Below are 25,162 nucleotides of genomic sequence, written 5' to 3'. Positions count from 1 at the left end.
AGTGGGGCATGTGGGCACCACCCTGTCTGCAGGGGTAGCCTGGTCTGCCCAGATGGGACTGCGGGTCTTCCAGATGTGCTGATGTCCTTGTCTGACCTTGTGCAGATGAACGTGTCACCTGCTTCTCTCGCCAGTCGTTTTGAGGAAGAATTTAAACAAGACATGGCAGCCCTGAAGGTAAGCTGTGGTTTCCCCTTCGTAAAGGGTCAGTGGTGGCTGGCCCACATGATCGGGAACAGTCGGTTGCTAGTGCCTGAGTACAGACCCCATGGTGTCAAGACTGAAGAAAGGGGAGATCTAGATCTGCAGAGAGGGCCCCCCATGCTGAGCTGAGTGGGCGGAGCTGGTCTCTGAGTGGCAGGATGAGCTGGTCTCTTCTCCTTAGGGCCCGAAGAAGCCCGTGTGAGTAAGTTAGCCTGTATTCCTGCCAGAACACCCTGGTTTATCTTACATTCCCATCAGAGTCAGGCACATTCCTGGCACCGAGGTCTAGCTGTCTGGCTCCTTGTTCCCCTCCAGTGCCCTATGGAGAGTTGGTAGGGAAACCACGCGGGAAAAGCCAGCTGGCTCACTGGGAGCATCACTGCGATCGTGACTCAGGATGGCTGCCGCCGCGTCTTGCTGAGTCTGTGCATTGACCCTGAGCTCGAGATCACCCATGGCGCCCGTCTCTGCTTCCTCCTCCCAGGTCCTGCCCCCGACCGTGTACTTGAGAGTCACTGAGAACATCCCACACATCATTTCTTTCATCAAAGGAATCATTGCCCATGGCCATGCGTACTCGACAGCCACAGGTCAGCATGAAGGTTCAAACTAACCCTCTAACCCCTGGGGGACGCCTGGGAGTTGTGAGGTGCAGGGAGCTCTGGTGTGGGAACTATACTTGGATCCTCTGCCTGAGCAGAGGCCACTGATCTCTCCAGCCCGGGTCCATTCTTTTTTTCCAGATTTTGTTTTATCTTTTTAATTATGTATCTCAGGGTTAAGGGTGTGTGTGAGTGTGATAATCATGTGTGTGCAGGGGCCTGTGCTTATATACACACATGCATTGTGATGTCAGATGAGGAGGTCTGGTGTCTTTCTCTATCAGTCTCCCCGTTTTGTGTGCACACGCACTTAGTGTGCATGTGTGTGCACGAGTGTAATGTAGGTTTGTTAAATGCTATGAAAGCAAAGTATACTTATTCAGCCTACTCAGCCAAGCACTTAGAAGCAGAAGGTTCAGTGCAGAGTCTTCACAGTCTGCAGAGCCACTTAACCAGACACCAGTTTGTCTTAGTGAGGGTTTCTAATGCTACAGCGAAACACCATGACGAGAAAGCAAGCTGAGGAGGGAAGGGTTTATTCAGCTTACACTTCCTTATTGAAGGAAGTCAGGACAGGAACTCAAGCAGGGCAGGAACCTGGAAGCAGGAGCTGATGCAGCGGCCATGGTGGAGTGCCACTTACTGGCTTGCTCAGCCTGCTTTCTTATAGAACCCAGGACCACCAGCCCAGGGATGGCACCACCCACAGTGGGCGGGGCCCTCCCCCATCAATCACTAATTAAGAAAATGCCCAATTGCTGGATCTTTTTTTTTTAAAGATATATTCATTTATTATGTACACAGCAGTCTCCTGCATGTATGTCTGAAGACCAGAAGAGGGCACCAGATCTCATTACAGATAGTTGTGAGTCACCATGTGGTTGCTGGGAATTGAACTCAGGACCTCTGGAAGAGCAGCCAGTGCTCTTAACTGCTGAGCCATCTCTCCAGCACCTTGTTATTTTTTCTTTTTTTTTCTTTTTCTTTTTTTTCTTCAGAGATGAGGACCGAACCTAGGGTCTTGTGCTTGCTAGGCAAGCGTTCTACCACTGAGCTAAACCCCCAACTAATCTAATGGAGGCATTTTCTCAACTGAGTCTCCCTCCGTTCAGATAACTGGCTTGTGTGAAGCGGACATGAGGCTAGCCAGCACACTGAATAAAGACAACCGAACATGGTTTTAAGCAGTTCCTCCATTTCAAGATGGTCGCCTGCCCTGGTTGGTGGTCATCAGGCTGGAGAACTGTGGAAGATGCTGCCCTCGCCTCCTGGACACAAGAGGCCTGGGCACCAGGTTGCCTGCCTGCGTGGCAGTGCCCAGCAGCTTCCCCAGCCGTCTGGGAGCTCCTAACCCAACTCTTCCCCCGCAAAACAGTTTCTGGAGATAGACTCCTGGATGGCTGCCCACTCTCCTCCCACATGTAATATGTGGAAAAGCAAGGGTAACCGTGTCCTCGTTCCCACACGTGTGTGGAGGGCGCATGTGGTTAGGAGCTAACCACACGGCTGGTAGGGTTCCTTTCATCGGGGAAGTAGCAGCATTTCGGTATTGGCACTGAGGCACCGCTCTGCAAAACCAACTTAGCAGGGATGACACCAAAGTCCCATGCCCGTGGCTGAGCGTGTCCCTTAGGAGCCACCCGGCATTTGTTCATCCAGACTTAGGCAGCAGAGTGGACCATCAGACCGCAGTTTGTAGAGCAGGGACCTGTGCTCTAACTGCGTGTTGGTAGCCACTGCTCCCTTCCACCCTGCTTCTTGAGAGCGTCTCTCACTAAGCCTGCACTTAGAGTCTCAGCTAGGCTGGCTGGTTGACTGGCGAGCACCCAGGATATATATGTCTTCACCCCAAGCACTGGGGATACAGGCATGTGGAGCCATATCTGAGTTTTACGTGGATGCGCGGGATTTGAACACAGGTCCCTGCTTTCCAGCAAGCACTCTTACCACTGGGCCACCTTGCCGTCTTGTCTTTGTTGAGGAATTTCCGCACAGCTGGAGACAGGGCAGGGGTCCCCTGGGGACTGTCCCTTCCTATTGGACTGGTCATCTCCAAGCGTGCCTTGTGTCTTACTGCTGTGAACAGACACCATAACCAAGGCAACTCTTATAAAGGACAACATTTAATTGGGACCGGCTTACATTTCAGAGGTTTAGTCCGTTGTCATCAAGGTGGTAAGCATGCAGAGAGACACGTGATAGAGAGGTAGCTGAGAGTTCTAGGTCAGGGTCAGCAGGCAACAGGAAGAGAGAGAGAGCCCCTGGGCCAGGCCTGAGCTTCTGAAAACTTAAGCCCACCCCCAGTGACACACTTCTTCCAACGAGGCCACACCCCCTAATAGAGCCACTCCCTGTAAGCCTCTGGGGGTGTGTGTGCATTTTTATTATAACCAGCACACCTTGTTTGTCACAGAACAGAGTTAGCCACTCCTCCCGGCAGCATGAGTGTCCAAATAGACAGTGCTCCAGTGCTGTTGTGAAACCTGGCTTAGGTCCTTCTTGGTGGCCTCCCTGCCCTCTGCAGGACGGTGTCTGTCCATATAATGGAGTCAAGACACTTGTTAGTGGTCATGGCTTTTTAGAGCCTCCCACCCTGAGTCCCCACTCCTTCCTTGTGACTCACAGGCACTTGAGTCCTACAGCGTAGTTGGTGCGACCGCCTCCTCCCGCTTTGCCTTACGTGTTTTCCCTGCGTCTTGGCAGTCTATGCTTGGCTGTTCCTGTGATCGCACGCTGACCTCAGCCATACCTTCCCTGGCTTTTTTCTCTCATTTGAGATGGGGTCTGTTGTATCCCAGGCTGGTCTTCAACTTACATAGCTGAGGATGACCTTAAATGCCCGATCCTTCTGCTTCCCCTGATCCTCCTGCCTCACGGCCTGGATCCTGGGGTTACAGCTGTGCCTAGTGCACCTGACCCATGCAGTGCCAAAGCTCTGTGCGTGCTTGGCAAGCCCCTGCTGCTTCCCACGAGCCCTCCCAAGGACGGGCTTCTCACTGGCCCACCACGGCAGAAGGCGAGCTTCCTGCTTTGCGGTCTCCGCTTCCGTGGGCAGATATGGCCACGGATAGCCTATCATGTTCCCTTCCAATATTTTACTCAATAGCTCACCACCGCTGCTAGGCTGCAGGTACAAAAGAGTTGAGGTGCTTGTCACAGACAAAGGGCCAAGTATGGAGCCGGGTACTTGTCCCTGGGCACATGTCCCCAGAGCCCCATCTCACAGTGGAGGTGACATGCCAGGGCCTATACATAGGGAAGCACTGAAGTTTCTATGTTGTCTACTTTGGTATATTTGGAATTTGTCCCCAAAGAAACCATTTGAAAGAACTGAGGTACCATTCCAGCTTATCCCAGCATAGCGTGATTGTTGTTGGGGGGTGGACAGGGACTGTGCGCTTCTGCTTCGGAGAACACAGGTGTTCCGTGGCTGCTGCTCTCCAGGAGCGAATGCCGTCTGCACATGCATGCATGCATCCATCTGTCCGTCCGTCCATCCTTTCATCAAAAAAGCATCTCACCGTGTAGTTCTTGCTGTCCTGGAGCTCATGGAGGTCCTCCTGCCTTCCTTCAGCCTACCTCCGAAACCTCTGCTGGGACTAAAGGCGTACCATGTGCTAATGATGCCTGGCCTTGGGTTGCAGTCCTGCATGTCACTGTAAATTTAATTCAGAATATCTTATATTCACCCGAACTGCAGTGACGTGGGCTTTGTGACAGTTCCACAGGCCTTAGCTGCAACGTGATCTTTGAACTATTTGTGAAAACAGCCTATTCAGCAAATTGGTAACCTCAGCGAGGCAAACGAAGGACGCTGCCCGTCTGCACGGCGGTTTCTCTTTGAGCATTTCGGAGTGTGTGCGTATAGGAGGTAGTGCGCCTGGCCCTAGGCTCTCCCATCTCCCCTCTGCCTGCTTCTTGGGCTCGTTGGCCCGGGTGTAAGGATAGGCGGCTAGCTCCGCAGTGGACTCTGCATGTCCAGAGCACTAAGGGGCAGAGCAGGATGCTACTTGGTTAGCTGGCTGTGCTTTCTAAGCCACCCGACCTTCTCCCCTCCCTGCAGAGACCACTGTCTCCCTGGAAGCTCGGAATGAAGCGCAGACACTTGGGGCTGCTTGTGTCTGCCAAGCACAGAGCTGCCTTGGTCTTGAAACATGGTGTTCTGAAGGCCAGGCAGTGACCCCAGGAGGACAGTGCAGTAAGCACAGGCTGATTGAAAGGGTGGGAAGAGAAACACCTGTATGGGTGAGAATTGCTCCTGTACATGTCTTCTAGTGACAGTCATGGATGCTGGCCTTCAGATGACTTCAGGGAGCACGCTCGAGGTGCACGGCTTCCGTCAGCACACACCAGCTGGGAGCACTGCCCTCCTGGGAAGGAGCTATATTACAGGCTGGGTATGGGAGCAGTTAGTGCTGTTGCCGGCTGCAGCTCCCCCGGCCTCTAATCTCCCGTCTCTGGAAGTTCACCCTGGTCTGAGGCTGTCCTGGTAGAGGGTCTTACACTCGGTCTGAAGAGGTGGACCGTGATAGGCATCTCAGCAGATCATCGTGGGGTACATGAAGAGTGTAGGCAGTGGTGGTGTAGAAGATGATGTCTGGGGAGAGATTAGTGTCTTTGTGTCTATGTCTGTTGTGTATAGCGCTCTGTGTTGCATGTGCATGCATGTGTGCGTGTGTACATGCACACACGTGAACACACACACTTACACATGTACACACAAGCACACACCTGCACACACACCACACAGGTGCACACACACATGTGCACATGCATACACATGCACACTCAAACACGCACACACATGCATGCACACAATGCGCGCGTGTGTGTGTGTGTGTGTGTGTGTGTGTGTGTGTGTGTGAGAGACAGTCGCTCACAGAACCTGAAGCCCATTGGTCACCTAGCTGGCTGCCCAGTGAACTTCAGGGACCTCCTGCCTCCACCCAGCCCTGGGCTGGGGTTACTGGCACACACTCTCCATGCCTGAGTTTGTATGTGGGTACTGTAGATTTGAACTCAGGTCCCCATGCTTGCTTAACAGAGACTTTATTGACAGAGCCCCAAGGACAGTGTCTTTAAATTAGCATGCAAGTAAAAGCTAAAGAATTGAGTGTGGAGTTTTTATGTTGTTGTTTGTTTGTTTTTGTTTTGTTTTTTCAAGTCAGGGTTTCTCTGTGTAACCTATTGTTCATTGTGTTGTAATGATGGGGGTCTCTGTGTAGCTCAGGGTGGCTTTGAACTTGTTTTCCTGGGATTATTGGCATATCCTTTAAGGCTTTTTATTCAGTCCTTCCTTCCTTCCTTCCTTCCTTCCTTCCTTCCTTCCTTCCTTCCTTCCTTCCTTCCTTCCTTCCTTCCTTCCTTCCCCCTACTAAGAGGACTTGTGGAAACCTTTTGCAGAGAGCTCACGTGTGTCCTCAGCCCTGCGCCTGGTCATGCTGTGCCCAGATAATGTTAACTAGGCAGTACTGCTCTTTTCAGTTCTGGCCTGATGGGGCCCAGCCCCATCTTCTGTGCTGAGCTGTAACTGTCCCTTACTGTTACTATTAGACTTCTCCGATGTGCTGCCCTGTGTGGGGAAGCACCAAACTCACAACTGTCTCTGTCAACCAGGCAGTGTCTACTTTGATCTGCGAGCCCGAGGGGACAAGTATGGCAAGCTGGTCAACACGGTCCCCAGTGCAACTGCAGAGCCAGGTGGGTGATAGCAGTGTCCCTGTGGGCCTCCGCCTCTGAGGTGGGTGATGGCAGTGTCCCTGTGGGCCTCCGCCTCTGAGGTGAGTGATGGCAGTGTCCCTGTGGGCCTCCGCCTCTGAGGTGAGTGATGGCAGTGTCCCTGTGGGCCTCGGCCTCTGAGGTGGGCTTCTGAGAGTTAGGTCTGGAGCCGGGAGACGCAGACGTGGGCTGCCTTGGGGTCCTCGGCCCCGCTGTGGGGTTAATCCTGGGGTCAATCCGTTTCCATGAACAGGTGAGACTTGCAGAAGGCAGTTTGAATGCAAGCCCAGCATGCCCTGCCTCTGTCTTGCTCTGCCCCAGCCATGCTGTTTGCTCTCTCCTCTGGGATTTTCTTTGCATGAGACATGCACGCATGTCATAGTTTGGCCAACATAAGCTCCCAACATAAGTCCCTCTATTCCTGTGCCATTTGTGCTTTAACAGTGTGTTAGGTCAAAGTGGTTATTTTTAGGAAGAAGAAATAATAAACTTGTAGAACTAAATTTAAACCATTAAGGACCCTGGGCATGGCAGCAAGTGCCTTTAAGTCAGTGCTGTAACTTGTGACCTGCACTTCAGTCCCTGGCTACTTTGACAAACTTTTTTGTTTGTTTTGTTTTGTTTTTTCCCCAAGACAGGGTTTCTCCGTGTAGCCCTGGCTGTCCTGGAACTCACTCTGTAGACCAGGCTGGCCTCGAACTCAGAAATCCACCTGCCTCTGCCTCCCAAATGCTGGGATTAAAGGTGTGTGCCACCACTGCCAGGCTACCCTGACTACTTTGAATCCCCAAATCTTTTTTTTGTTTGTTTGTTTGTTTGTTTTGTTTTTTGTTTTTTGGATTTGTTTTTTTCCGAGACAGGGTTTTTCTGTGTAGCCCTGGCTGTCCTGGAACTCACTCTGTAGACCAGGCTGGCCTCGAACTCAGAAATCCGCCTGCCTCTGCCTCCCAGAGTGCTGGGATTACAGGTGTGCACCACCACCGTCCGGCTCCCAAATCTTCTCTAACATTTCTCCTCTACTCCTCCCCCACACTGCCTTCTGCCATTCTTCTGAAGAACTGTCTCTGGACCCTGTTTGATCATGGAGACTTTTCCGGCTGTGTTACCTGGCTTTCCTCAATGCCATGTGCTTCTTAATTGGTAATTAATTTACAGGTTTAGCCTAACTCTGAGTGTCTGTGGATAGAGACTGTGGATGCCATATTCATCACTAATCTAGTTTTGAATTTTTATTATTTACTTTTGAGACAGGGTTCCACTGTGTAGCCCTGGCCATCCTGGGACTTGCTATGTAGACCTGGCTGCCCTTAGAACTAACCAAGTCAGGCCAAGTGCCAGGAATAAAGGACATGTACACCATACTTTGCTTAATTAATTTTTAATAGCCTTGTTTATCTGGCTCTCAGAAATCATGTTACTTTTACCCAATCAATAGCTACCTGTTGCGCCCCCTCTCCAACAAAGCATTCTGGGATCATCGTATCTATGAATGGTGGTTTAACACAAGCTTGGGTTATCCCCCCAGGAAGAGGGCTTTGGGAGAGTTACAAGTTTTGACAGTATCAAGCTAGTTTTGTTGATTTGAATTTGATTGTGGGGAAGTCCTTCTTGTAACCAGGCTAACCTGGAATTTGCTGCACAGCAGAGGGCGACCTGGCCCTGCAGATCCTGCTTTTCTCCCCCAAATACTGAGACTGCGGGTGTGTGCCTCCAGGCCCAGCTTTTGATTTTGTTTCCATGGGCTTTGTGTTTTCAGTGCCACTGGGGTTCATAGCCCAGCACAGGGAAGGTACAGAATTCCTATTTGACCTCTTCCTGCTCAGTCCCATCATCCCCTAGAGCAGTGGAGACGTCCCAGGAGAAAGCGGCATCACCCTAGTATGTAGCTCATGGTAGCTCGCTCGCCCCTTGGTGTGGATAGTCTGTACATGTGGATAGACACCTCATGTGCTGTTCCCATGGCCCAGTCACATGCAGTGGTTTCCAGCTTCGAGACCATCTGTGCTCAGTTCTCCTGTCTCTGCCACCTCAACCCTAACCAGAGTGGCCTTTTCACTACTCAGAACTTTAACTTTGTTTCTCCAGAATGTTGCAAAATTGTACACATTCAGCCCTGGCCTTTCCAGGTCGTCTTCTTTCTGCTAGTAATGGGCTTTTGTGGCTTGCTTTCTGGAGACAGTCTTGCTTGATACTATGTAGCCCAAGGTGGCCTTGATCTTGAGGGGGTCTCCCTTCCTCAGCCTCCTGGGGACTGGGCTTAGAGGCATGGCCACCATGCTCCCTGGCAGTATCCTTTCAGGCTTTGTAGATCTTAGATGCTTGGGTAGAGGGCTCTCACTGATACTGAGTGGTGGATGCCTACTGTCTGTGCCCACTGGAGTTTCTTAGTCAATCCATCTTGACTGCATCCATATTTGGGCAGTTAGGGATCAGGCTGTGTCAGGCATCCATGTACAGGATTTTGTGACTGTTTTCATCATCTTGGTTAAACACCAAGGAGTGTGACGGCTGTGTCACGTGGAAAGCCTGCTTGGTCCCGCGAGGCTCCCAAAGCAGCAGCACCACCCTGAATCCCCAGCAGTGAGTGACAGGTGCTCCCTCCACCCCGCCCCCCCCCCTCTCGCCCACCTGCTCGCCCGCCCACCCCCACCCCCACCCACCCGGACTCTCACAGTTGGAAATGCCTTATTCAAAAGCACAGTGTGAGTAAAGGGTCGGAAATTGGGGATTAGTGTTTAGCAAAACAAAGGCGCTGGGCCCTTCTGGCTCCACTGCTGGGATCTTGTCATTTTAGAACAAGGCTTTTCTCTTCAAATTTTGAATTGTAGCAGTAACTCAATTGGCAGGGTGGAGAAGTGGGTCCTGCTCGTGACTTCTCCTAGGTTGCAGTCCTGTGGTCACCCAGTGACGTGGCCCTGGCCTAGGGTGCTTGCATAATAATTTTGTGTCAGCCCTGCCCTACCCGGCCCTGGTTGCTTGGTAACAACCCTTCCCTGTGACTGTGCTCACCTCCCTCCTCACCAACCCAAGTGCCTGACTGAGGTTGTCTCTGGATGCTTTGTATTCCCAGGTCCTCTAGTCCTTCACCCCCCCTCCCTTCCCATCCTCTTCCATCCCCAGCCCCTGGCTCACTGGGATTTGCAGGCTGTGTTTCGTGGCTTTCCCTTCATGCCACATTCTTCATACAGGTTGGTGATTTAATTTACAGGCTTAGCACAGTTGTATCTACAGATGTGGGTAGTACACTCATCACCAGAAGACGCAGAAGGCCTCATGGCCTCCTTTTACGTTCCTTTAGCCATCCTAGCATACATTCTTGACTGCAAAAAGGGTCTCTGTGACAGAGGTATTCCAGCTCTGTGGTTTTCTTGCTTGCTTCCTGGAGTACTTTACATAGACAGGCTGTTACTTGGTTATTTCGTAGAACAGTTTATGTGGGAACGGTGGAGTGTAGGGGAAGGGCTAGAAGATGGCTCAATTGAAGGACTTTCGGCACCAGGATGAAAGGGCTTAAAAGGGGGGAGTATGGGGGTTAGGTGAGTGTGGCTAGGCGGCGTGGGGGAAGGTGTCCAGGCGAGCCCTTGCCTGGGCACCTCTGCCCCTGAGGGACCACACACACACAGACATGGTATAGAATAGAGTTTATTGGGAGTTAGTGGTAGAGAGAGAGAGAGAGAGAGAGAGAGAGAGAGAGAGAGAGAGAATAGAGAGAGCGGAGGCCGGCCATGACCATGTGGAGGGGGGAAGAGCCCCAGGGGCAGAGAGGTGAGAGAGTGTGGGAGAGCAGAAAGCAAAGAGAGAGAGGAGGAGCAAGTAGCCCCTCTTATAGTGGGCCAGACCTCTGGGGCGGGGCATACCTGGCTATTGCCAGGTAGGTGTGGGGTGGAGCTTAGACAAAACCCCAACATCAATGTTAACAGCTTTGGCTGTTCTTCCAGAGGACCCCAAGTTGATTCCCAGCACCTACATAGCAGCTCACAACTCTGCATAATCCCAGTCCTGGGAGATCAGACACCCTCTTCTGGCCTCTGAGGACACTACAAGGGTCTAGATCAGATTTCTGTTTTCTGCCAGTGAAAGAGTTAAAAGGCAGGAAAAGTCTTGTGTGACAGGTGACTGTTGGGAAATTCTCTCGATCACAGAAGGAGCATGTAAAGAAAGGCCTTTATTAGGGGTCAGAAGACACTGCACATTGACAGAGGAAAGCAAGCCAGAGCCAGCTTCTCCTTGAGGACCCGGTTTTGTCTTCCTTTTCCTAACTTAGGGTTTGTCAGTTTGAAGGAAGATGGGATGGCTGACTAGCGCACAACTGTTGTGTGACATGTCCTGGTGCAGTCCTGAGCTTGTTGGACCAGCCCGTTAGCACAGGGCCTGTGGGGGGGGGGGGCGGGGGACAAAAGCTTACAAGAACATTGTTCTAAGATGTGATGCTTGTCTCAAGTCAGGGGGGGGGGTGCAGAACATCGTCAGCACCTCTCTCCCTATCTGTCTGCTGATCAGGAATCTGTCTAATCCCTAGTCCCTCAGTCCATGCAGGCAACACACCGCCACACACAAAATATACAAAAAGAAAAGAAGAAAGAGTTGGTTCTGATCAAAGCCGCCCTTGGTCTTAGGAACCATTAGGTGCTGGTTAAATACGGGCTTCTTGCTTTCTTCCATAGTAAGCTGTTCCTTACTAATGCCTGAATTGCTCTTCCGACATTGGGGACTTCACCAGGCTCCGTGTCACCCTCTCTCTCTGATGTGGCTGGGCACTCTGCTTAGTTGTAGAGTGAACTCCCTTCACACTCGAGGCTCCGCCATTCCTCTAGTGGGAAATGAACAGAGCGGGCGCTAAGCCCCTCACAGCCTCTCTTTTCCACCCCTCTCAGCAGGCTGAGAACCTAACTGTGTATGTGTCACAGTGAAGCGAGTGTTGCCAAGGTCATGAAAACTGTCTCTCGGCGTTTGGTGGACCCTTTCTGTTCGGGTGCCAGTCATCATTACGGTTACTGAGCTTGTCAGGTGGCCACTGGCCTCTGTTGGTCCAGCAGAATGCGTGGTTAGGAGGCTCCTTTGTGTTCCTTCTCCTGTCATTCCGATCGGCTGTGTGTGTGTGTGTGTGTTGGCACTGGCAGCCTTGGGCTTCACCCTGCCTGTTGCCTGACTTGGATTTATTTCCAGCTGTTTCTGGGACAGTCTCTGCTTGGGGACATTCCTTGGGCTTCCTGGGCCCTACAATAGCAGTATTCTACCACTTTCCTTTGAGGTCAGTGTGGCTGGACATAACACTTGTCCACAGTGTACCCTGGAGCCCACAGGCCACTTTCTCCTCAGGGTGTGTTGTCAGTGAGGCCTGACAGCCTCCATTCTCCTGTGCCTTGCTTGTGAGTCACCCTGCCTGCCTGGTGCCAGCAACTTTACCTTTTTCTTTGAAGTGCAGTTGTTTTACAAGATGTAGACATATCTGAACCAGTGTATACTGGAAAATCCATTGTCCTGAGATGCCCAGGGCTTCACACAAGCCTGCATCAGTCTTGCAAGCAGTCAGGGTGTTCAGGGGGTAGTCGGGGTGTTCAGAGGTAGTCAGGGTGTTCAGGGGGTATTCAGGGTGTTCAGGGGGTATTCAGGGTGTTCAGGGGGTAGTCAGGGTGTTCAGGGGTATTCAGGGTGTTCAGGGGGTATTCAGGGTGTTCAGGGGGTAGTCAGGGTGTTCAGGGGTATTCAGGGTGTTCAGGGGTATTCAGGGTGTTCAGGGGGTATTCAGGGTGTTCAGGGGGTAGTCAGGGTGTTCATGGGTATTCAGGATGTTCAGGGGGTAATTAGGGTGTTCAGGGGGTAGTCAGGGTGTTCAGGGGGTAGTCAGGGTGTTCAGGGGTAGTCAGGGTGTTCAGGGGGTAGTCAGGGTGTTCAGGGGTAGTCAGGGTATTCAGGGGGTAGTCAGGGTGTTCAGGGGGTAGTCAGGGTATTCAGGGGGTAGTCAGGGTATTCAGGGGTAGTCAGGGTATTCAGGGGTAGTCAGGGTGTTCAGGGGCAAGTAGGGGTGTTCAGAGGGTAGTCAGGGTGTTCAGGGGGTATTCAGGGTATTCAGGGGTTAGTCAGGGTGTTCAGGGGCAAGTAGGGGTGTTCAGGGGCAAGTAGGGGTGTTCAGGGGTAGTCAGGGTATTCACGGGGTAGTCAGGGTATTCACGGGGTAGTCAGGGTATTCAGGGGCAAGTAGGGGTGTTCAGGGGTAGTCAGGGTGTTCAGGGGCAAGTAGGGGTGTTCAGGGGTAGTCAGGGTGTTCACGGGGTAGTCAGGGTATTCAGGGGCAAGTGGGGGTGTTCAGGGGTAGTCAGGGTGTTCTGGGGTAGTCAGGGTGTTCAAGGGGTAGTAGGGGTATTAGGGGGTAGTAGGGGTGTTTGGGGGTAGTAGGGGTGTTGGGGGGTGGTAGGGGTGTTGGGGAGGTAGTAGGGGCATGGGAGGGTAGTAGGGGTGTTGGGGATTAGTAGGAGTGTTGGGAGGGTAGTAAGGGTGTTGGGGGGTAGTAGGGGTATTGGGGAGGTAGTAAGAGTGTTGGGAGGATAGTATGGGTGTTGGGGGGGTAGTAGGGGTGTTGGGAGGGTAGTAGGAGTGTTAGGAGGGTAGTAGGGGTGTTAGGGAGCAGTAGGGGTGTTAGGGGGCAGTAGGGGTATTGGGGGGTAGTAGGGGTGTTGGGGGTAGTAGGGGTGTTCAGGGAAGCTGTATGAGTAGAGCCAGCCCTGTATCAAACTAGAGATTTGGGGACATAGGTAATCCTGCCTGGGCCAGCCAGCTTCCTAGAATACCATTGTTGGTCATTTGCTTTTGCATGTTGCCTCTGCGCAGACTGATCTCTTTCTTGGAATAACTAGTGCTCTCTGCTGCTCCAGCCAACTCCTGTCTGTTCCTGCCAACTTTGTTCCCACATCAACATGCTGAAACCCAGTATTTCTCTGGGCCTCTTGTGCCCATGCCAGTCCACTGCTAGCCTGCAGTTCCCAATGGGCCTCACCTTGTACCGTGCTCTGTCAATGCAGAGGTCCAGACTGACCCAGTGACCTCATTTGTCAATGTGTGTAAGTAGGGACAGCAAGTCCACAACAGCCATGAAACTGCGAGTTGAGTATGACTGCAGCATTTAAGAGAGGGCGGAGTTTGTCTAGGGGACTTGCTGAACTCTTTGGGGTCTGTCCCTGGGTCTGATACACCTCCATTTGCCCTTTGCCCTTTTTGCTTTTGTCCTCTATCCTAATGTCACCTTTGCCCTCTGGAGGATTGTCGTTATTATGGGAAATGTCATGTAGGAACTCAGTCCCTCAAAAGTGACTGAGCAGACCTGGCCAGGCACTGGGCTCTGGTCCCTGGCAGCAGGTGCCCTGGTGTTCGCAGGCTCTGGATGCTCCAGCTTGCTCTGCTGACCCTGTTGGCATGGAGGCGTCCGTCCTGCTGGCCCACTGGTTACGAGTGGAGCACAGGAGGAGGAAGGGTGAGATTTGTGAGAAGGAAGATACACAGAGCAGACATGCCATTGTCATGGCCAGGCTGTGCATGTGGCGAGAGCTGCACTATGGTTCCTTACTCAATGACTAACTGTCACCAACAGTTGACTCTGATAAGCGGCACAGCAGCGACTTTGCCCTGTGGAAGGCAGCCAAACCTCAGGAGGTGTTCTGGGCCTCGCCATGGGGAGACGGCCGGCCCGGATGGCACATCGAGTGCTCTGCTATGGCCAGGTAAACCCCAGAGGCTTCCAGGCTGCAAATGCTCAAGCCAGGTGTGAAGGTGTGGCCTGGCAGAGGGAAAGAACAATCAGGAGGCTGGAGGGGGCTGCTGGGGCCATGGCGGGGGTGGGGGAAGTGGGGGTGGGAGTGGCAGTGGGGGGGTGCCCTGCCTAGCCCAGGTGTGCCTGGCCTTCCTGTTTAGTTTAGCCTCCTAGCAGAGAGATGCCTACCATACAGCAAGAGGTACCTCATGGTCCCTGACAGGCTGCTCAAACCTGAGAGTGTGTAGGTGTAAAAGCCAGACAGGGAGGACCTCAGCTAGACGTGGCACCTCAGAAAAGCCATTTTGAGGACATATATGTGCCCATGCTGTGGCCAGCTCACCTCTCCAGAGTGCTGAATCTACCGCTGTCTCAGGAGTAGCCCCTCTGCCAGCTAGGAGGGTGGTACTACCCTCCCTGTTCTCAGGCAGCCCTGTGCTTCCCCAGGGTTCTGACAGCCCCAACAGTTGGTTCCTGCTCCCCATTGCCAGCCCAGTAGATCTATGTGCAGCTGAGCAGAGACATATTTTATGGTGTGAGGAGGGCTGCTGGGAATGAGAGTGCGGTATGGAGTCTGCTGTGGAGGTTGCTCACATGTGCGTGCCCTCTGCCCTGCAGTGAGGTGTTTGGAAGCCAACTGGACATCCACACCGGCGGCATAGACTTGGCTTTCCCACATCATGAAAACGAAATAGCACAGAGCGAAGTCTTCCACCAGTGTCAGCAGTGGGGAAATTACTTCCTGCATTCTGGTGAGCCTGACTTGAGGCAAACGTCTCTCCTTTGTGTCTGTCAACTCTGCCTGTGGAAGTCCATAGCTCTACTGGCAGGGCGGGAAGAGAAATTTGACTGAAATCATTGCTTGGGTCTTTGTAGAGTAACTTTTCTTTCTTCTTTGCTAGTCTATGTATACAATGTATCTTGGCCATACAGATCACACCACATTCCGGCCTGTCAGGTTGTCTACTCTGTGTCAGTCTTGTGTTGGTAGCTCTGGCTGCAGCGAGGTCCGAAGGGGTTGGGGGGGTGGGGTGGGCATTGTCTGCTTCTTAGTCTCTTTCGAGTCTTTTTTCTGAGAGGTTCCTTGAGGTTTGGGGAAATAGACTTAGGACTGAGCCCTCGACAGACAGTTATTTACCTCAGCGCTTTGTGAGTCTGTGTGACTGCTGCCCACTGCAGAAAAAGGCTTCTTTTGCGGACACTGAGAGCAGCGCTGACCCCTGTGCATAAATATTTAGAAGGCAGTTTGATACAGTGTTGTTTGGCAAAACTACAGTAGTAGGCTCCCAGCTAGGGCCTGTCGCTCCTGAGCCATGGGCTTTTGACCAGGTTTACAGCACCAGGCACAAATTCCCTTCTGTGGAGCAGACCTCAGATCCAGTCAGAAAGTGGTCACTACACTGGTTAAAGAGAATCACAGAGGCACCACAATGCTTTGATGTTACAGCAAGGAAAGAAAACTCAGCACTTCCCCTTGATTCACTTAACCAAGAAAACTCCCGTGTTTGAATTCTCCACCTCTGTTCCCATGACCTTCGTCTGTCTGTCCCTAGTTGGCAGTTTTTGGCTAGTCCGTCTATCATGTATCTTTCTGTGCTCCTGGATGTCTGAGTAGGATATCTGTGTCTTGTGTGTCCACCAGAGAACTTTGCTCTAAGTTTATTGAATCTCATGGAGGAGTGAGGGCTGTATTACAGAAATCTTTTCCCAGTTTTACAAGGGAGTGAGTTATTTACTCCAGCCAACCCCAGTTGACCCAGGAGCACTTGGTACAATAAACACCCCATCATAAAGTTATATGTGTGCTATTTTCAACATGTGTAATGTCTTTTTATTGAATGAAGTCCCTTTTGACCTGCTTGCTCTTTTAAGCAAGTGATTATTATAACATACACGTATTCATGCATGCATTTCTCCCTGTCAGGGGCATGCTTAGTTACTGCTTACTAAAGCTGTGCATCAGCTTAGGTTGTAAAAGTTGATTACATGAGAAATCCAAAGCAAGTTAGTGTGGGTTTGACATGTTAAAGACACATTAAACCAACAGGCTAAGTAGGATCAGTAGGATATCAGCTGTCTTAAGTGACCTCAAGGTATGACATTAACTTGGCTGTGAGGTCCAATAAAAGTTCCAGTGTCTCTGAGTGAAGGTATATTTGGAAAGGGGAAAATCTGTCTGGGACAGAAAGGCCCTCCTCTGGAGACAAGCTTTGTTGAGACACATCCCACATTAGAAGTCCCCTGCATGGCTTTGGTTTTCTCCTGCATTGTATGTACCTGTGAGAAAATGACATACAGCTATGGAGAAGCCTGGGAAGACATCTGAAGCAGAAAAACTGACAGCTACACCCCAGACTGTGGCTAGACAGGAGACTAGCCACTTAGGTCAGCGATCTGGGACAGGATAGGGCAGTGATGCATGGGATGTGTGGGCCTGTGATCGCACCCCGACTCTGCAGTATTGTCCTGGAAGGCTGCTCACAGCACACACTGCAGGTGCAGGTTCCTGCAGGTGTGGGTTACTGTCCTGTGTCCTGGGGACACACACGCCTGTGGCTCCACCGGCCCAGCTGCGTCTATGCTCAGGGCAAAACATAAAGGTTCCCTTCTGGTGTCCTGTCATCTGTGCGTGGGTCTCCCCACCTCAGGGTGGGCAGCCTCAGCTGTGGCCGGCTGGGGCTGCCTTGAAGAGGCTGTAACTGTCAGAGGGTCTCTTCACCACTTTAGAGGGGTCCTTGCTGTCACCCAGCTCAGAGGGGATCTTCTTTTGTTTCAGGCCATTTGCATGTGAAGGGCAAAGAAGAAAAGATGTCTAAATCCCTAAAAAACTACGTCACCATTAAGGTAAAGTACGCAGTGTGCACCGCTGCCTGAGTGGCTGATGGCTGCGGTGTGGCTTGGGGCTTCTGTGGGGTGAAATCAGTCACCGGACTCATGGTCTGTCCGAGCCCTACATGGGCTGCCACCAGGGGGCGACGTCTCCTTGTCTCAAGGTGCATGGCACCTCCTTCAGGCCTGTGGATCTTCCCTCTCCGCTTGCTTCCTTCTTGAATCTGCCTTTCATCTTGCCTTCCCAGAGTACATCTCTCCCTTCTCTTTGCTTCTCTCTCTCTCTCTCTGCCTAACTGCCTGCCTCTCTCTCCCCCCCCCTTCCTCCCCCTTTACTCTCCATTCTGTAAATTTTTAAGCTTTATTTATTTATTTATTTAGGTTTTTCCAGACAGGGTTTCTCTGTGTAGCCCTGGCTATCCTGGAACTCACTCTGTAGACCAGGCTGGCCTTGAACTCAGAAATCAACCTGCCTCTGCTTCTCAAGTGCTGCGACTAAAGGCGTGCGCCACCACCGCCTGGCTAAAAGAGTAACTTTAGAGAGTCCGTTCTCTCACACTTCTTTGGTGGCACGCACTAGGATTCAACCAGGGCTCCCCTTCTAGGATCTCTGCAGCTAAACCACATCCATAGCTCATTCTTGGTTCTTATTCTGACCTCTACACACTGCAGCATGCATGTGCCCACACACATATGCACACTGAATATATGCGTGTAGCTTGCACATATCTCTCCATAGATGCCAGAAGCTGTCCTAAAGACTGCTGGTGTCTGATACATACACAAGTGCTATGCACATCATTGCTACACACTCTTGTTCAGGGGGATAAGGGAAAGAAAGAGAAGTCCATGTGTCCTCAGCACACGTGCGCTCTGGTGTTGCAGTCTGTGAATGGTTGTAGGCATGGGCTGTAGGCATGGAGCCCATGGATGCAGAAGGTGGGATGTAGTGACCTTTATGTAGATGACACGTCAGAGGTCATGCACGTATGGTATGCCTGGACATAGCTCTGGCAGTGAGCAACAAACGGAGCTTACCTGAGGACTAAGCATCCTACTGTACTCAGTGGAGCACCCAGCTTTGACATCTTCTCTAGTGTCAACAGAAGACTTCTGGTCAGACTAACGACATCGTTCCTGTGCTTACGGAATAGCAGGTGGATATTAATTGTGTTTGTCTATTAGCTGTGTGGAGTTTTTCTCCCCTCTCCTGTAGTTGTAGTTAAACTGCTTTGGTTCCCAGCAGGTTGCATGCATGCACTCACGCAAGCAGGCACGCACCCACCAAGAAGCTATCTGGATTTACAAATGAAAGGTTCATGCGCGCCTCCTGTCCTTGGCAGCCTTGGGTGGGTGTCTGGTGCCCTGGATCATTGGTGTGGCCTTGATGCGTGATCGCCATCCTTAAGCAGTTAGTGGGCCTGGGAGCCATGCCTTACAAATGCAGACCATCTACCCCCATCTCTGCTGAGTCCTTACTGTGACCCAAGTAGGTCATGGAACCCAGGATTAGGGACCAGCCAAGTGGCCTCTAGTGACTGCCACTGCTGTTTGGGAAGTCAATGAAGGTGGAAGAGTTGTTGGGAGGTTCCCATCTGAGAAGGCAGACCAGAAACCCCTCTCAACGTCAGGAGTCGCATCAAAGGTTCTTTTTTCTGTGCCTAGGAACAATCATCCGTGTACACTCCTATGGAGGGTGATGGGCAGGGAGGCCCTGCTCTTCCGGAGAAGCCAGTGCAGCTGTGGGACCGGAGGCTAACCCCCCAGTGCAGCTGTGAAACCAGAGGCTAACCCCCCAGCACAGCCTCCATTTCAGCTTCTCTCTCGTTCTTGGTTTCATGGCCTCTTTGTCTTTGTTATGGCCTCCTGTGTGCATTTCTAAATCTATGGCTACAACTTGCTCAGTCTGTATGTTGCTTATATGTATGTTTTCAGGGCTGAGACCGTTTGTTATTAGCCAGCTGGTGTGCTTTGCCCCGTTACTTGTAGTTCTTTGTATATGGTTGGGGTCTCCTGGGTTGCCACCTGTCCAGGTTAGCCTGTCTGTTGTCCTTGTTCAGACCATGTTGTTACAGTCTTGTTGGTGAGACTTCATAGTTGCAGCTTCTATGGTGTTTCTAGGAGACTCAGTCTCACAGCAAACTCCCTTTTCCTCCAACTTTTAAAACCTTTCTGTCCATCTTCCACAGTCATCCCTCTTGGGGGCGGGAATCGAGTTGGAGATGGATCAGTTGAAACTGGACCCTTCTTTTCCGGTTTCCATCTGTGGCAAAGATACATTTCCTCGATGAGGGATGAGAACTGCATTTGTCTGTGGGCATAAGGATAAATATTTAGAATGTAGTTAGGAATTATGCTGGTTTAACAAAGTGGTGGCAGTAGGTTCTTCTCCAAAATCTATGACTTCACTAGCCATAGGTAGTTGGCTAGGTTTCCAGGACCAAGTGGGCCTAAGTCCAATTAAGGAGAGTTGTTGGATAGCACCAAGGTCCGGCTGTTGTTGTTGCACCCTCGGGGTTCTTGTGGTCCACGGGCAACACAGCTGGCTTCCCGCCCTTGGAAGCCTGCATAGCACCTTCTGGTACCAGGAGAGCTGGTCTTCAAGGAAGAGGCTTTCAGGGCAGATAAATAATTTCACGAGTAATCTGCAGGGAGGTACCTGCTGAGGGTCACAGCTCAGAGCATCCTCACTGTTCAGGACACAGTGCTATGGCATGGGGTGGGCAGAGCCCTCGATCCTCATCTCATTCTGAACCTGAGCCTGGATGTCAGCCTTGACTGAGCTGTTATGCTCTCTTCCCCTCCAGTGAGGCCAGGTGCAAACATGGCCTCTCTCTTCCATTGTGCATATTGTCCCTGTGCACTAGGCCTCCTGGTATCAGGTGGCAACACACACACACACACACACCCGTGTCCATGTCAGGTAGGGCCTGATCCGCAGGGGTGTTGGATGTCCCTCAGCCCTCCCGCCATGAAGATGACCAAGAGAAGGATGCTGGAGATGCTGCTGGGAAACCAGCGGTGAGGGCCGGGCACAGCAAGGCTTGGGAGAACACCCTCCACGTCTCGCTGCATGTACAAGCCCCGCAATCCCGACTGACAGCTGCCTGTCTTCCCTTTCTAGGACTTCCTGCAGACCTTCTCCCCTGATGTCTTCCGTCTTTTCTGCTTGCGCACCAACTATAGGTCAGGTGAGCTGGCTCCTGTGTGCCTTGGGCTGGCAGAATGCCAGCCTGGGGTAAGCCCATCCAGGCAGTGTGGTTGCTGCCTTTCTCTGGGGTTGACTGGAGACATGAGACCGGAGGAAGCCTCTTTGGGAAGCACACCCAGTTTCTGTGCCCAGGTGAGGCTGCTCTTCCCAGAGTCCACCGTCATGTCTGCCTATCTACATACATGTCACTGAAACAAATGAGCCCTGGTGTCCAGAAAGCTCTAGGACAGCATTGGGTGGAGCCTGTTCAGGGACAGGGCCCATATGCCCAGACAGCCCTTTGGCCACAGCGTTGTGTGCAGCTGGGTTCTCAGGTGATGTGCTTCGGGTGCACTAGGTGTTTCCTCAGTGACCATCTCTTCCCTTGCAGCCATTGAATACAGTGACAGTACCCTGGTGGAAGCCTCGCACCTCTTGCTGGGGCTAGCCTCTTTTGTGGAGGATGCGCGTGCCTATGTAAAGGGGCAGCTGACCTGTGGCCCTGTTGGGGAGGATGTGCTGTGGGAGAGGTAAGCAGTCATGAGAACTCACCGCCACTCTGGGGACAGGTGACCAGGATGCAGAGGTCAGCAGGAACTCCCGAGCGAGGAGGGTCCCATGTAGCCTCCTTACCTGCCAGGTGTCACCCCCCACCACCCTCTGGTCCTGAGTCCTGCACAGGCTGCGTTCACCTAGAGCTGGGCGCGTTTCCTTCTTGTTCCGGTAGCTCAGGATTGCCACAGTTGGTAGGCAGGGGCCTTCACTTCTGTAGTTGACTATTACAAAATCACCTGAGTGGGTACTGTGCCCAACAAGTGGGCAGGTTCCCTTCACTCAACAGTTTTTTTATTTGGTTAGGGTGGTAACTGGTATTTTGTTACAAAACCATAAACACAACCTAGGAAGGGTCCCCGAGTTGATATTTTTTTTACTTCTTAGGAAAGGATATTTGTGTATCCAAGGTTGGAGCCAGGCCAGGCTGGGGCGCCTGAGAGCCCCTTACCTGCCTTCTCATCACAGGTGACTCCCATATCCCACTCCAGGCTGGCGAGCACCAAGAAGGCCGTGAAGGCTGCTCTAGCCAATGATTTCGACACCCCGAGGGCAGTGAGCACCATCCTGGACCTTGTGCACCATGCCAACAGGCAGCTCAGGGCTGTCTCGAAGGTAACTTGCAGGGGGCTGTGGATGCCAGGGCGGGGCTTGTTTTAAGGAATGGATGCTGACTCCATCAATCTTCTGGACTCCTCCCAAAGCTCCCTCATGTGGGACTTGACAAGCACAGCTTGCGGCACATTTAGGTCCCTTCATTCAGTAGTAAACATGTGAACCCGCAGCAGGTGCATCAGCTTGTGTGCAGATGGCTGTGTCGCATGGCTGACACCATGAGTGTTGAGCAACCTTCCTGATGGCTTGGCAGCATGTGGAGGGGCTGGTGATTTTGAAACAGGAAGTTGGGTTGGGGTTTGCCAACTTCAGTGATGAAGTGTTTGCCCAGCACAAGCAAGGCCCTGAGTTCAATCTCTAGGATCCATTGTGTTCCTTCTCCAAAAAGAAAACAGTCCCCAAAACAATTAGAAGTTGTTGAGACCTGGACTCAGAGTCCACCCAGCTGGGTCTCGGTCTCCTGCTGAAGCACCTCCGGGATCTAAGTGAGCACCATAGGACGGTGGCGAGCACTCACCGTCTTCCCTGTCTGCTCTGCACTCGGTGCTGCCAGGGTGGAGGCAGGACCTCCTTTCTCCAGGGCTTACACTCCTGCACCTCAGTGTCAGGAAGTCACCAACCCTGGGCCCTCTGGTCCCAAGGCTCTCCAGAGTGTTGCCATGGGAGCAATGGGAGCCCCTAGGTGGCCATGCAGGTCATAGGAGCCCTTTCCTGTGGTGACACAGGGCTCTAGTACTTTCTTGGTTGGTGCACTGTTGTGGTGAATGGCTCCAGGTAGCCATGAAGTTTTGGATGCTTGAGTAGATTCCCAGATTTGACACTGTCAGTAGCACAGGTGGGCAGTCTCCTGATCAGAGCTCATTTCCACACAAGGCACCAGACAGACCATGGTGCCTTTCTACTGAGTTTCCTACGTGGTCACTGAGGGTTCGAGCATTCAGCCCACCCTGCCTGAATTGTTCAGACTGACATTGTATGCACCAGCAGGTCCCCCACCCGTACTCAGGAAAGCTGGCTGTGGGTGGGCCTGGAGTGCTTGGATGGCAGCTGCCAGCTGCAGCCTCCCCTTAACTTCCCAGCGTCCCCTCCAGTGAGTCCTACAACCTGGCCACCTCTGCGTGAGCGAGCTCAAGCTGATTACAGCACAGGGACAGGTTGGCACCTGCCACTGCAGGAGGCTCACGTGGGCCCACATCAGTGACTGAGGCCCAGCAGACTTCCTGAGACCCGCAGCTCCCATCCCCGACCTTCCCATGCCCATGCACTGTCCCCGTGGCCATGCTCAGCCTCAGCTGTGCAGGTACAGCCACGCTGTGACAGGCAGGCGTGTTACCAGCATGGCTGCACTGTAGTGTCCGGTTTGCCAGTGAGCCTGGCTCTGCAGAGCCCACTGAAACAGAAGAGAAATGCGCTTACTTCACATCCATGCTCTTGCAGGAAGCTGGTGGCCCAAGAAGCCCCACTGTGTTTGGGGCCATCATTTCCTACGTTGAGCAGTTTTTTGAGACTGTTGGGATTTCTCTCACAAGTCAACAGGTACATCCATCTCTTTCAAATGCTTCCCCCTGAAACTGCCTACTTGTTGCAAACTCTCCTTTGGGAAGTGTTCACTGAAGGACTCACTGGAGGGGCACAGTACCTGTTAGCTCACCTTCAGCACTGACGAGCTCACAGCAGAGTTGGCGCCACCATTCTGGTCCATGGCACAGTATGGTGTGTGTGAGGATGTTTCCCCCCAGCTGTGTAAACGGTGGCAGTGGGCATGTGCTGCATGGGAGGTCCCGTCCTGTCGGCTGTGTATTGTTCGCTCTGTGTCCCTGGCAGGGATGCTAGGGCCAGACTCTGGCTGTCCACAGGACACTTGCATTCCCTGCCCCTTCCTGTGATGTCCAGTTGTACCAAATAGAAAGGGCAAGACTGGCAGGCCCTTCTACAACCCTCTCCTCCCTCAGTTCCAGTTCAGTAAGGTACATGGCTCATGGCATCCATGGGGCTGGCCATGGTCCCTAGGTGTGACCCAGTCCTTTGGATGTCACTGTAGAGTTTCTGGGTTAGTGTCTATGCAGGTCTCAGTGCTGGCTTTTAGAAAAAGGTGCCTTCTGCTCCAACAGGGGACTCCCTTTTGGCCCCTTAGCCAGTTTTGTACAGCCAGGCAGACAGCTCGACAGCCCACTTCATGGGATCTCAGTATGCACACACGTGCACATCCACACCCACACCCGCGGGCCACTTGACATCAACACTGGCTTACATGCTTGGCTATGGCAAAAAGGTTTGTCTTCATTCATGCTTAAGGCTCAGGCTGCTACATTATCTGGAGATGACAGGATTCTGTTGACACTTGTCACATTGTACAACTGTTGCTGAGGTCTAGGTGAGACAGGGTCAAAGTGGGTGTTACCAGCTTACCATGAGCCAGTCAAGGCATGTGTCTTGCTGAGCTGACCCTCCCCCACATATTCTCTAAAAAGGGCAAGCATCTGGAAAACTGATAATGACTTCCAGGTCTCCACTCAGAACCTAGTCAAGTGTGGTCTCCCAGGCTGTACCTGGGGTCCTGCTTGCGGGGCAGACTCATTTAACAGAGTCCGTGGCTTAGTGTGTTTCAGGAGACAGCAGCACGGTAACACTGGGCTGTGTGGTAGATGAACTAGTGCGCTTCAGGCTGAAGGTCCGTCAGTATGCGCTGGCCACACCCGGGGCTACTGGAGAGGCTCGGAAACAGCAGCTCCAGGAGAGGCAGCCCTTGCTGGAGGCATGTGACACGCTACGCCGGGACCTCGTCACCCATGGCATCAATGTTAAGGTGAGCAATACTGCCAATACAGGGGAGAGCAATGGCACAGGAGACAGAAAGGGGCAGACGGCAGCTGGTCACCCAGGCCCCGAGACCCGCTTGGGGCAGACGTGGAGGGCTGGAGGGGGTGTGTAAGCCAGAAGAGCTGTGAAACTCAACCCTGTGGGCGAGGGGCTGCCCTGTCAGGCCGTGCCACCCCCTTGCCTCTCTGGCTCTGCTTTCTGACCTATCACCTTGACTAAGAGGATGTGACGGACGCTTTCTCCTTCAGGACAGAGGCAATGCAGCCTCCACATGGGAACTGCTGGACCCAAGGACAAAACACCAGAAACCTGGGGACCGAGGGTGAGGCAGCTGCACCCCACAAGCCTTCACGCCATGACATATGCTTTTTTGGGATGAAAACTTTATATTAAAGTTGTCAGTTGTGGCTGTTTAGCCAACAGTAAGATGAGCCTGTGCTGTCCACTGGTGTGTATTTGGGACGGCCTGGTACCAGACGGCCACATTTTCAACATTCCCTTCAGTAAGTTCATATCTGTCCAGGAGACATTCCTGGACCTGGTTAGCGCCTGTGGTTAGGTGGCCCTTGTGCCCAAGGATTAGACAAGGGGAGCTGGAGAGCAGACCCCACTGACGAGGCACGCAGCTAGCAGGTCACCCTCAGGAGGGGGGCCAGCAGGCAGAGCGCAGGAAGCAGACCTGTGGCATCTTGGCACGCCATGCCATGCTTAAATGCCAGTGACACCCAGGTGCCCTGCCCTTCCCACAGGCCTCTAAAAGATCTGCTCTGCGAGGCCACTGTCTATTCTGAGCGACTTCACTAACATTGCATTCAGTCACTGAACAGAAAACTAGAGGGCCCAAGAATGCCCATGGCATCCTGTGAGCCCCAGTTAAAAACCAAATCC

General features: G+C 52.4%; 1 protein-coding gene across 2 annotated transcripts in view; it reads left to right on the top strand.

The window, feature by feature from the left end:
• The window catches only part of Cars2 (cysteinyl-tRNA synthetase 2, mitochondrial), a 33,155-nt gene extending 8,450 nt beyond the window's left edge, over positions 1-24,705 (top strand). For both annotated transcript variants that reach the window (XM_052161927.1, XM_052161928.1), the window contains exons 4-15: positions 106-177; positions 689-794; positions 6,423-6,506; positions 14,110-14,239; positions 14,887-15,020; positions 17,045-17,112; positions 20,222-20,288; positions 20,679-20,817; positions 21,331-21,454; positions 22,892-22,990; positions 24,054-24,260; positions 24,523-24,705. In XM_052161927.1, coding sequence (XP_052017887.1) covers positions 106-177; positions 689-794; positions 6,423-6,506; positions 14,110-14,239; positions 14,887-15,020; positions 17,045-17,112; positions 20,222-20,288; positions 20,679-20,817; positions 21,331-21,454; positions 22,892-22,990; positions 24,054-24,260; positions 24,523-24,600 — 1,308 coding nt within the window. In that variant the 3' untranslated portion in view covers positions 24,601-24,705. The remainder of the gene's footprint in view (positions 1-105; positions 178-688; positions 795-6,422; positions 6,507-14,109; positions 14,240-14,886; positions 15,021-17,044; positions 17,113-20,221; positions 20,289-20,678; positions 20,818-21,330; positions 21,455-22,891; positions 22,991-24,053; positions 24,261-24,522) is intronic.
• The last annotated feature ends 457 nt before the right edge of the window (positions 24,706-25,162 follow it).

Source organism: Apodemus sylvaticus, chromosome 18 (assembly GCF_947179515.1).
Source record: "Apodemus sylvaticus chromosome 18, mApoSyl1.1, whole genome shotgun sequence".
Classification (NCBI taxonomy): Eukaryota; Metazoa; Chordata; class Mammalia; order Rodentia; family Muridae; genus Apodemus; species Apodemus sylvaticus.
Note: the sequence above shows the minus strand (reverse complement) of the source record. Positions and strands in the feature narration are given on the sequence as shown.